This window comes from Magnolia sinica, chromosome 6 (genome assembly GCF_029962835.1).
Source record: "Magnolia sinica isolate HGM2019 chromosome 6, MsV1, whole genome shotgun sequence".
Classification (NCBI taxonomy): domain Eukaryota; kingdom Viridiplantae; phylum Streptophyta; class Magnoliopsida; order Magnoliales; family Magnoliaceae; genus Magnolia; species Magnolia sinica.
The window spans coordinates 96,440,934-96,453,885 of NC_080578.1; the positions used below are offsets into that span (position 1 = coordinate 96,440,934).

The window sequence follows — 12,952 nt, forward strand, 5'->3', positions numbered from 1 at the left end:
AATTTAAGATGCCGGATGGGCTCCGATGATAGCGCCGTGAAGGTGGCGTAATGAAGGTGGGCCATGATGATCCAATGGTCCGATCACACCATCATCGCGATCCAATAGTCCAAATGTCTCATCTAAGCAACTTACACATGTCACGAACACATGTAATGTTTTCAACCCCGACCTGTATCCGTCATCCAATCACATTGACACGGGTAATGCACATCTCCTGCGTTGATATACTTTGAATGACCTGGTGTCTGCATCAGTGGAACTCGTTAAAGAATGTCATGATATCTTTTTTGATGATGTCCCAGCAGTCTTGAAAGAATGCTAGTGTTAATCCATCTGGTTGTGGAGACTAGGAGTCGAAAAAGGGAGTTTGTGGAACAGGTTAATCAAAAGCAAATATGGAAGCGCTAAGGGAGACTGGTGGACCAAGGACTCCTCTACTTATAGGGCCTCGGCCCTCTGGAGAGGCATCCTAACCATGAAAAAGGAGGTGCTCAAAAGAATCACTTTGAAAATCGGTAATGGAGAAAATGTCAGATTCTGGGTATATACGTGGCTGGGAGAAGCTCCCCTAAAAGAGGACTTCCCAAACATCTTCTGTATTGTTCCTAACCAAGCTATCTCTGTAGCTGACTGCCTCTCCTATACCGCTGGGAAGATGGACTGGAACTTGGTTTGCAAGAGAAATCTTCAGGATTGGGAAATTACAGAATACGTGGCCCTCCTTGATCGTCTCTCTATGGCCAAGCCGAATCCAATGATAAGCTGATTTGGAAGGCAGAGAAAACAGGGTAATTCACGGTACTGGTTTTCGACAAACTGCTGGACAGTAACCCCCTCCCCGATGATCAAATCATGACCAATCATATCTGGAAATACTCGGTCCCTCCTAAGATTGCTTTCTTTGGGTGGTTAGTTGGTAAGAATAGGGTGCTTACGGTTGACAATTTGAGGAAGATGGGATGTTCCTTCCTAATGTCTGTTTATGCTGCATGGCAGATGAGAGTTGACTGACCATGTGTTCGTTCATTGTTCTTTCATCAATCAGATATGGCCATCAATCTTAAGTCCATTCGGCATCAAATGGTGTTCTTCGGATACAACGGCCCAGCTGTTAAAGGCGTGGCATGGTGTGAGACTAGGAAAGCAAAAAACCCCTATAAGGAGAATAGCCCTTCTGGCTGTCTGGTGGGCTGTTTGGGAAGAAAGGAATGGCAGATGTTTCAGAAACGAGTCCAACTCGGCGGAGTCCTCAGTGTGTAGAGCTAAACACTTAATCGTGGAGTGGGCTTTGAATGTTGATTCCCTAAAGGGTTGTAATCTTCTTTTCCTAGGAGCTTAGTTGTTGTCGCTTCCTCAGCAATCTCTCTTTTCTTTGTTTCCTTTTCTTCTTCTTTTAATATAATTCTCGTGACCGTTTCAAAAACAAAAAAAATCTCTTTTCTAACCTCTCTGCTGCCTCCCTCTGTGGTTGCTTGAGCGATGATCTGTCCAATTTCGGATGGCAAAATTATTCTTTCGCATACAAATTCGTATGGTAATCTACAATGGCTTATTTGATTACTATCTTCCACTAAACCATCGTTCAGCCTCAACTTGAGTATACTGTTTGATCTTTGCCTTCCATTTGCCATTCTGTCAAAGAAAGAGATATATTCATCCCCCTCTTTTTAATCAAGTTGTTTTCTACTTTTGCCTCCATGCAGCTTCCTCTTTTCGGAGAATCATAGCATGCTCTACCTTAAGACGTTCCCTCTCGATTGCCTCTCTCTCGTCCATATCACCCTTCTCTTCCTCTGTATCCATTGTGGCAATTTGAGTTGATAGCTCCAATTTCTTGCTCTACTACTGACTAAATCTGATTTTCCCCATTCTTTTAACTTCATTTTAATGTATTTTAGTTTTTTTCAGACATTTGAAACCTGCCCAACACATTCCTCCCACCACTATCTATTTGTTGTATATGCCTTCCTCCCTCAGGCACCAATTTTCCAGTCTGAATCACATAGGGCCTGTCGATATGCCAGTTGAATCCAAACAGATTGGGGCGTGATCAGATGCTGGTCATGGTAGCACTGACCGCACCACACCCATTAAATTACTTTCCCCCATCCAAGGGAAGATCTATGAAATTGTACTCACTAATGAACTCTGCAAATCTCCTCATTGGAGTCGTTAATATGCTTCTTCCTAGCTTCTCATAAGTGAACCTAATCGTGTTGAAATCTTCCCCTTGTTACAATGGAAGGTTCCAGTTTGCTTGTCCCTGATAGGTCATCCCATAGTGGAGTGTATATGGTAGGATTGTTTGGGCCATATACAAGCAGTTAGTGACTCAGTGCCCATTTGAAATTGTACTCACTAATGAACTCTGCAAATCTCCTCATTGAAGTTGTTAATATGCTTCTTCCTAGCTTCTCATAAGTGAACCTAATCATGTTGAAATCTTCCCCTTGTTACAATGGAAGGTTCCAGTTTGCTTGTCCCTGATAGGTCATCCCATAGTGGAGTGTATATGGTAGGATTGTTTGGGCCATATACAAGCAGTCAGTGACTCAGTGCCCATTTGAAACTATCCCCTATCATATTGCATATGATTGATTCTGAGAATAGCGTAATTTGATCCTCCTCCACATGGATTTTATCCTTGTTCCACATCACCAGAATACCTCCCGCCGATCCTTTTGCTGTCATAAAAACGTGCCTCTTCTGCAACTTCATCAATTGTGTCATCCATTACAACATGTAGCTGCAAAGCTGCAATTTGCAACGATTGGGAGATCCTAACCATACCAGTGTTATATATTTAGCTAATTGTGGACTGTCAGTGTCATTTGGAGTTCAAATTGAAGAGATAGGATCTTCCAAACTGGAACAATTCCAAGGTATGTCCAGTCCACAGCAAGGTCCACCAGATCAAACAGTTCTTATCACCTCACCATGGGGCCACATGCAAGGGTCCTGCACATCAACAAAATACATGCACTCTAGAAATTGTAGAAACAAAAAATGCTAACAAAGACTTACTCCTAAGTGTAACGTGGTACTCGAGACCATTCATTTAGGAAGTCCCATTGTAGATGGAGACATGTTAAAGTGTCATGGATAGTAGATCTGCACCATCCATAATAAAGAGTCAGGAGCAACAGTTCAGATTTCAACACGGGTATGGAGTTTGACGGTTGCTTCATAAGATTCTTGTCATGTCATCCATCCGTAGGTCATTACTACTAGATGAGTGGTCTAGATCATCACTTTGTGGGGCATAACAATTTGGTCCGCCGCCTGTCCTCCAAGTAATATAGCTCTCTTATTGAATTCATTTTCATATCTTCAGTTCAAGGCCATAGTCCATGTGGATCTTTCGTTCAATTTGCTTGTCAACACCGGCCTACTCTTGGCAATGACCTACTAGGCTACTAGATGAACAGCTTGTATTAATTACTGTTCTAAGGATGATCTTTGGCCGAGGATATGTGTTATATTTTCGGGTTTCTAGATACCATGTTTTTCAGCGATGCAGACTATTGATATTGATGTGGCTCTGAGTGAATTAACCATGCTCAAATATCTTATTCATCCATGCCCCCAATATCTTCCAATTGGAAGATCCCAATTCTTTGATATGAGTGAAGAAACCTTCGAGAAAGGGCAGTATGGTGCTCTGATAAAGGATTAAAGGAGATTGAAAGAGCATTTTGGGCGATGAGTGATGCATACCTTCACTAGGTTACAGTCTTTTCAAAAAGCAAACATGCACTTGTTATTTATGCTAACGTAAATGCACCAGTGCAGATAATATACAATCATAGCTGTATGACCGTAGTTTTTCCATCTTTGGTGCATGCATGCTTTGTTTGTGCCGATCAAAGTTACATAATGTATTGTATCACAAATCATAGTAGGGCCTGAATCGTATCATAAATTGTAACATTTTTTTTTCTTTGATTTTCTTAAAAATCAGAAAAAAAAACCTGAGTAAATTATAAATAAATCAGGTCTAAGAAAACACATCAGTAATTCATTTTCCATCAATATGCACCAAGAAAGTAGCATACCATGACATTATCAATTGAGAATCTATAATTAAATCAATGGACTTCAAAATAATGTTCTCCTCAAAGCATTACTGTTTTCATGCTTTATAAAGTAAAAAAATTATAAAGTTGCATGTTCTTAACGAGGCCTTCAAAAAAAATCTTTTATAAGTTTTCATTATTATATAAAGAATCAAATAAAGCTTTGAGTTTAAAATCACATAATGAAACTCTAGAAAAACACAACTTGAAGTTAAGGTACGTGGAGAAAATAAATAAAATAAGAATGCATCTTTTAAGTTTAAGACAAATCCTAAATACCATTGCTATAATAAAATATAGGTAAATATGATCACAATTGTCCATAAAAGATTCCTGATAAGTCATATCAATTTGGTGTTTCGACCAATTAAGAGGTTAGAAATAATTTTTAAAAAAAGCTCCACAAGTTAAGGTTAAAGATAAGATCCATCATTCTTTATCTCTTATAAAGAATAAAATAAGACAATTGACATGTTTTAAAAGATTCTTAAAATCCCCACAAATTTAAAACATGAAATGGAAGCCATATAAAATTTAAAAAAAGAAGACTAAATATAATCTGAATTGTAAATCAGAGTCTTAAATTGTAGGATTCATCCAAAAAGGGATTCATAGGTTCAACTTAAATTGTAAACCGTCAATTGTAAATTGTAAATTGTACATCGTAGGATTTTGACAACAATGGTGCTGATGTTAAGTGATGGGTGTGTTTTGGCACAAATCTATCTTTTCAATTAGTTTCCAGTGTTGCTTCAAATGCTTCATCATTGTTCAGGTGATTGTAACTGTTTGTATCTTCAGGGGCAGGATTGTTATATCTGTAAAAGAAGAGGCCACTTGGCAAAGAACTGCCCAGAGAAACACAAAGGGAGCACCCAAAATTCGAAAATCTGTCTACGCTGTGGAGATATAGGGCATGATATGTTATCATGTAAAAATGATTATGTACTAGATGATCTGGAGGTATGTAGAGCCATAGGAAATCTTTTATTTAGTTTTTAGATGTCATTTCCATATGCTTTATTTCCCTTTGTAGAATGCAATGGAGCCTAGAGGTTTTTCTTTCTTTTCTTTTTCTTTTTCTTTTTTGATGAATGATCGAGCTTCATTAAAAAGAGCAGGTAAAAATGAACACAATGTGGGACCCATGAAAAATTGATACCCACATGGTACACCCACAACAGAGACTCCGAGGAGCCTTAAAACACAAGATGCAAAAGGAACGATGAAAATCACCACCCTGAACCAACAAAGAACAAGGTACAATCCCCCCCAGGAAAGAAAGAAAACCAAAAGAGCATATCTCTGTTTGAACTTTTCCTGTCAAAATTTGAATTGACGAACAAGCAGCTCCTGCTTTGGCTAAACAATCAGCCCCAGAATTTGCTTCTCTTGGAATTTGGCGGAAACTAACACTCTGATTTTAATACACATCCAACACATTTTGCATAATATTCACAAGCTTCCAGTGGCAGGAGCCAGAGACTGCCCAGGATATCTCGCATTAGATGTATCACCTTCAATACTAACAGGGAGAAAGCTGAAATCCATGGCCACCTAGATTGCTTGCAATAAGGCCAAAGCTTCCGCAAAATTTTAGTTTTAAAGACCCATTGTACCTGAAAACTTGACCATTATAGCATCAGAATAGTCCCTCACTAAGCCACCAATCCTAGCTGGCCCCAGATTTCCAAAGGAACAACCATCAAAGTTGACTTTGAAATGCCCCACCGGAGGAGTAAACTAGTGCGAAACAGCTTTCTGCTGGTGCCAGCTACACTTCAACACCTCAGCCCAGTTGGACAACAGCTTAGAAGTAGAGAAACCATTCAATCTGGGATTTGTGGATCCCCACGAGGCTAATATATTAACAATCAAAGGGAACGTACCCCGAGCTAACTTCCTTCTTCCGCTAAAAATATGCCTGTTTCTCTCCAGCCAAACAGGCCTGAGGGAAACAGGCAAAATCATAGACCAAAGAAACATCCCAACAGAGTCCCACATATCAGCTCTCCAACTACCAACCAAATAAAAAACCTACTTAGGGAATACCAAAACACAGCCGAATATAGAAACCACTCTGGTCCACACTTTCTTGGAATAGGCATAATGAATGAGAAGAAGATCGGCTGATTCTTCCTTGCAACAGAGACAACTCTCTTTGGAAGACCACCTCTGGGCTTAAGATGGTCCAAGGTAAGGATCTTATCCAACATAACGAGCTAGACAAATGCCCAAACTTTCACAGGGATTTTAAGGTACCAGATCTTACGATCCACATGGCTACTAAACATGTCACCTATAGACAATCTCTCTCCCAAGACCTGGCTCAAATAGCACATTTGGGAGTGACTCCTAGATTCTACAGGCAACCCCATCCTAGGGACTATAAACATCATTCAACATAGATAGCATAGAGGCCAGTCTTCATCATTAAGGTTCCTCCTGAAGGAAGGGATCCATGTAACAGAACCCCTAGCTCTCTCAATGAACTGATTAACTGCATCACCTTTATTTTCCGGAATCACATATGGGGACTCAAAATGGTCGCAATATCACCTACCTAGATGTCTTCACAAAACCAGAAGAGCCATCACCCACTTTAAATACAGGAATTCAGAGCAATATGGACAAAACCACGCGATTCCCCTCCAGATAAAGGACCCAGCGTAGTGCGAACTGGGAAGCAATCTTGATGTCCCAACCATTTTCTGACAAACTGCACTTAACAGCCTAGATCTCCCCAAGAAAGAGAAGGTGCACCATTACCTAGCCTCCACCATTTTGCCAAAAGACAAATGTTAGAATTCCTAACAGATCTTTCAAGACCCCCAGAGCTGATTTGACAGCAAACCACATCCCAAGAAACCAAATGAAATTTGTGACCCTCTTCACTGTCATTCCATAAGAATCTTTTCTGAGTTGATTCAATCTGAGCTGTAACACTGACTGGGCACCTAAGTCGGGAAGGAGGTACACCGTCATAGAAGAAAGGACAACCTTTAAGGAGAGGAGCTTTCCTTTCGACAAAGCAACCGTTCTCCTGAGTCTTTCAATTACACCGTCCCAAGAACTCAATGCAGCTATACCAGTAGCAATAGAGAACCCAAGCAGGGAAGCCGGAAGTGTACCCCAACCAATTCTGAGGCTATTGCAGCAATGGAGACATGCTTCAAATTAATGCCAAAGATGGAACTTTTTGACCGATTCACCTGAAGCCCATAAATCAAGTTGAAGCAAAGAATAATTACCTGAAAACCTTGGCATCATCAATTGAGCCATTGCCAAACAGGATGGTATGATACGCTTACTGGACACACATAACCGGAATCCTACCGTTGCCCATAACCATATGCTTTCCATGTCTTGAGGGTTGATGTTGAAATGGATTAACATTTTGTTTAGCAACTTCGTATTCTTTTGTTGGGCAGGAGATCCAGTGTTACATTTGCAAGAAATTTGGACATCTTTGTTGTGCGAATATCATAGATGCTGGTTCAAGAGAAGTTTCATGTTACAACTGTGGCCAATCAGGCCACACCGGTTTAGTAAGTTACATTCCTACTTGTTTAATAAAAGTATCTCCCCATTTTATGTGGTTCAGTGCTTGGTGTTTTGAGTTTATTAGAGCTTACGGAAATTTGTTAACCTAGGGATGCGCAAAGGTGCGCGGGGAGATGAATGATGCAGTGTCACCTACTTTATGCTATAAATGTGGAGAAGAAGGGCATTTTGCACGGGGGTGCAAAAACTCTGCTAAGGTCCATGTTAAAAGAATCATGAGCTGATTTTACAAGTAATCTTCGTCTTCATTTCTTTTCTTGTTTTGCTTTGTAAAATGTTATGTTTGTGCAGTCTGGTTGGTGGATTGGAGAACCTTCAACGCCTACTCAGAGACTTTCTAAAGAATGCAGAGACCTGAGATTTAGATCTGCACCTCATGATGTTGGTAAAGTCCATAAAAAGAAGAGAAAGTCTATTGAAGGGAGAAAGATTATGAGCTCTGGGAAATCAAAACAGAGGGGTGGTTGGCTTACTGATGATCCAGGAGAACCCAAGAGAAAAGCCAAAATGAAGGGTTGGACGTCTCCTTCAACACCGGCCAAAAAGGATCACAAGCTTTATAATTTCACGCCTGATCGGCATCTTTCAAGCTCTCAATCTCCTTTTAAGAAGCACAAGATTGTCCCAGGAACTTCAAGTTCAAATGCTTCGAAGACGCCTTTCAAGCATGGATTTTCAGCCTCAAGGTTCAGTAATTCTAGGGGTCATTTTGGGAACCGAGACTTTTAAGGTTAAAATAGACGAGAGAGAATTGCTATTCGAAGGAGATAAAAGCTGCCCAATCAATTTGCAATGTCCTGAAAATGAAGTGCTATGCATAGGGATGTCTTCTACACCACCAGGCTGTTGCTTTGCCAAAATTTGAGCAGATTCTGGTTGTTGCATCTGTTATTACCTTGTAAGTATCTCTGCCCTTGGTTCAGTTTCCTTATCAATTTTGTTTGTTCGATATTTCGTTTGCTGCCTTTGTTTAGCATGATTCAAGCGGAGGCTTCTCATGTAGGTTTTGTTTCTCTAGGGTCCTTACTCATGCCTCGGTGGTAGACTTGCAAGAGTTTTAACACGAGGTCATGGGTTCGAGTACCCATTGTGGTGAAATCCCACTGGTGTGAGTGCGTGTGTTAAAAAAAAGGTTTGTTTCTATAAAGTTGGTTGGCTTGTTTTGTTTCTACATATGGATTCTTGAAAATGTTCCCGCTGTTTAAATCATCATGAGCATGGCTGTGTGAATCACTTATGTACATGAATATTTATATGTTTGTACATATCTGAATGAGTGAATGTCTTTATATGTTAGTTTATGTATGTCATATTTTGCAGACCAGCCCGGTCAAGCCAGGACTTGTCTGGGTCAACTAGGGCAGATTGCTAACCAGGTTTGTCCTCTGGTTCTCTCCCTCTCCACCTATCCATCCGTCTACATCAATATGTAGAATGTTTGTGTCTATATACATGCACGCATGTGGATGCACATATTTATGTATTTGTACTTATGTTTGCATTGGCGAGTACGTGTTATCTGCATGCGTGTTTGTATTTGTATGGCTGTGTAACGCGTCAGTATTAGTTCTTTTACTATTGAAAATATGCTAGTTTACGTGCATCCAGCGAGAGTATTACTTAGAGCGGAATACTGTGTGGCAGAAAATTGCCACCCTCAACTCATGCACAAACAGAAATCTCTCAGATCATTTGAGTATAGATTTTTTCTCCCATCTGACAAATCTTAAAAGTCCCCCACTTGAAAGGAGAAAATCAGATGTGTCAGTCATCTTGAATGTCACTGTAAATACCATATTCTCAAAAACACGATTTCCAATTTTGTAATGTACAGACATGATAGTCATTTATTGAAGCAACTTAGTGACCTGGTGATGGGGATATATCGTGCACACACACGCCCCCCTACGCATGTACGCAAGGAGGAGGGCCCCACCATCGATCTGGATCGATGACGACGTCGAGGGAGGGCCTCCTAGTTAGAGGACCGTGTTTTGGTTCCTTGGAGTGGATCCGATCATCATGTGGATCCCACCATTGGATCTCATGATCGTGGCCCACTACCCTAGATGATCTAGGGACTTTGAATTTTGCTTATTATCGTTATTAGGAATATCATGAACGATTTAGATTGCTTTGATTAGTTGTTATTTTTATTACTTCATCTCTAAGTAATAGCGGCTTTTGGGGTATAGGGTTTTCTAATAAATAGGCAACCCCTTGTAGGTTTTTTCTCATTGAAGATTATAAATAAAATTTTGCGTTTTCCTGCTTCTCTAATTCTCTGAGTTGTGGAAATCCAATTGGGTGCGAAACTCTCCCTTCTTCGAAGGGCTAACTACCGTGGTGCGAAGCAACATCCATCTCAAATCGTCCCCACCTTCTACCCTCAATATTCATCATCTCCCACTGCCATCCTATCTCCAAATCCATCCATTTTTGCAGCTAATCCTTCCTCTACAGCAGATTTGCAGAATCAGGCTACGCACCAATTGGGTGCGAAACTCTCCCTTCTTCGAAGGGCTAACTACCGTGGTGCGAAGCAACATCCATCTCAAATCGTCCCCACCTTCTACCCTCAATATTCATCATCTCCCACTGCCATCCTATCTCCAAATCCATCCATTTTTGCAGCTAATCCTTCCTCTACAGCAGATTTGCAGAATCAGGCTACGCAGGAGGGCTGAAACTTCGGCGAAGCACCGTGCACAAACCGGACATCCGATCGTCCTGAAATTTGGTGTGAAGGTGGACCACCCCTGGCTGACCAGACCCAAGTTGGCCGATTTCAGATTCGTAGGCCCCACACACGTGCGGCCAGGATCCCACGCACATGCGTCTGGGCCCAACTGCTGTCCACACGTGTGGATCATATCGGGTTCGTCTATTTCCTCTATTTCATTCATTTCTCACCCGATTTCCCTAAACCTAACCCTAGATTATCCTAAATCCCAAGTTCTATTTCCCTTTTACAACCCTAGGGTTTTCCGAATTGAAACATGCGAATCCCTTGGATTGGAAAAATAATCCTTTGCATGTGTGGATGAATCTACTCTCCTTTGATCATTGTTTGGTCTATAATTTTAATTGATCCAGCCCTAGCATGTGTAGGCTTGGACCCTTGTAGATCCCCCTTGTTGAATGCTTGACTTTATGTGGGATGTGAAATTTTTGTGATTGTTTTTAAATTAGTATGATCTAAAGTCTGAAATCTTGCATATCATATTTAATTTCCATGTCCTGCATCAAATTCGGTATCAAAGCCTAGGGTTTTTATAGGGGAATGCATTGCATGTTTAGGGTTTAGTCTTTTCATGTTTATTTTGCATCAAATTTCATCATATAGGGCTGTTTAGGACCCATCATTCACAACATGGACTGCTGAATTTTCTGTTGTCAGAAAATCCCCAATTTTCATGGCTGAATTTTTTGTTAACAAACTCTTTAGGCAGCCATGTTTCTGGAATTTTAGTAGTGTTGTGTAGTTTCCCTTATATAGAGTCATATAGGATCATTTAGTCTCAATTAGACGCATATAGTTGCATTGGAGGATCTTTGAGTGAGTGGTTGTATGCCCACACGTATTGGTCGTGGTTTTGGTTTGCACCCTACACTAAACATGGAGCAATTGCAAGAGTCCTTGAACGACCTAACCCGACAGTTTGAGTCTTTGGGTAGATGCTTGGAACAACGTATTGATCAGCAATTGGATCAGCTTAATATGCGAGTTACCCAACTCGAAACCACCATTGAGGTAGATGCCCAATCGCAAGCAGGTGGTCAAGAGGATAGACCAAGGAATGGAGGTGGTTAAAGAAACGGTCATGGGTCCGCACCCGTGCACCCACCTCACAAGGGACATCATGATCGTTATGACCTAAATGCGCAACTCCTCAAGGGAGTTAGAGTTGATGCCCCTACGTTTGATGGCCACTTGGACCCTGAAGATTTTCTAGATTGGTTGGCAGATGTGGACCATTATTTTGAGTGGTATGACATGTTGGATGCTTGTCGGGTCCGATTCGCCAAGATGAAGCTTGTGGGCCAAACAAAGAGGTTTTGGGCTACTTTTGAGCGAAAGAAAGAAAGGTCGAGGGAGCTCCCAATAGTTCATTGGGACGAAATGAAAGAAACTCTTAAGGAGAAGTACCTCCCTTTCTCTTATCACTTGACGTTAGTTGAGGAATGACAATCTCTTTGATAAGGTTCCATGAGTGTAGTAAAATATATTGAAAAGTTCGAAGCTTACTTGACCAGGTGTGAAGTTGATGAGGATCCCGTACTCGCTTTTGCTCGATTTAAGACGGGCCTCCGTTCTGACATTAAGAGAGTTACTCGCCAAGGACAAAAACACTCTTGAACAGTTGTATCAAGTAGTGTTAGAGGTTGAGCAATATCTTAAGGCATCTGTGGGAAGGCGGTTTGAGTTTCGCGATTCTGGGGCTAAGGCCAACCCTAGCATTGGATACCAAAACAAACCTTCTAGTAGTTCTCAGTCTAGGCCCAATGATGATAAGGGTAAAAGAATTGTCAGATCTAACTCGCACAGAAGTGATGCAACTAGGTGTTTTAGATGTCAGGGGTTTGGTCACTTTGCCCACCAGTGTGGCATGAAAGAGGGCACCAAGGTGCTCCTTATTGATGGGCAAGTACAAGTAGTGCCCCCAGAAAGTGACTGCGAGGAGGAAGAGTATGAGCTAGCAGAGATCCCTAGTGATGGGGAAGAGGGAGCGCAAGACTCTGCGACTCTGGCAGTTGTGCGTTGTGCCTTTGCCCAAGCAAAAATACCGATGATTGGCGCCGCAACACGATCTTCTATACCTATACAAAATGTGGTGATAAGAGTTGCAAGATGATTGTGAATAGTGGTAGTTGTGCTAATGTGACATCAATTGGCACTATGAGCCGTTTGGGCTTGAAGCACATCCTCAACCCTATAGAGTGTCTTGGGTTGATGAGACTTCCATTCCAGTCTCGCATCGTTGTTTTGTTCCTATTCAGTTTGGATCATATAAAGACACTTTGGTGTGATGTTGTTCCCATGGATGTTGGCCATATTATTTTGGGTAGGCCTTGGCTCTATGACAGAGATGTCACCATTTTATGTCGTTTGAATGTGTGAACATTCTGGTTTGAGTGCAAGAAAGTCAAGCTAAATCCACTTCCACCCAAGAACACGACTGGAAAGGAGTCCACCGCAAAGAGCGGTGTGAGCAGCTCGAAGGAATTGAAGGAATCGAAGTCCAAGTCTAAGCCTCTCCATATTCTAAATGCCAAAGACTTTGAGCGAGAGACTGAGTCGGACTCGG

At 41.3% G+C, this 12,952-nt stretch overlaps 1 protein-coding gene across 3 annotated transcripts in view; it reads left to right on the forward strand.

The window, feature by feature from the left end:
* The window catches only part of LOC131249171 (uncharacterized), a 34,509-nt gene that overhangs the window by 14,952 nt on the left and 6,605 nt on the right, over nt 1–12,952 (forward strand). Inside the window, exons 4-9 of one of the 3 annotated variants that reach the window (XM_058249782.1) lie at nt 4,881–5,042; nt 7,511–7,627; nt 7,733–7,840; nt 7,935–8,541; nt 8,964–9,019; nt 10,307–10,521. In XM_058249782.1, the coding sequence (XP_058105765.1) occupies nt 4,881–5,042; nt 7,511–7,627; nt 7,733–7,840; nt 7,935–8,372 (825 nt within the window). In that variant the 3' untranslated portion in view covers nt 8,373–8,541; nt 8,964–9,019; nt 10,307–10,521. The remainder of the gene's footprint in view (nt 1–4,880; nt 5,043–7,510; nt 7,628–7,732; nt 7,841–7,934; nt 8,542–8,963; nt 9,020–10,306; nt 10,522–12,952) is intronic. The other 2 variants (XM_058249781.1, XM_058249780.1) reach the window with 2 other exon arrangements.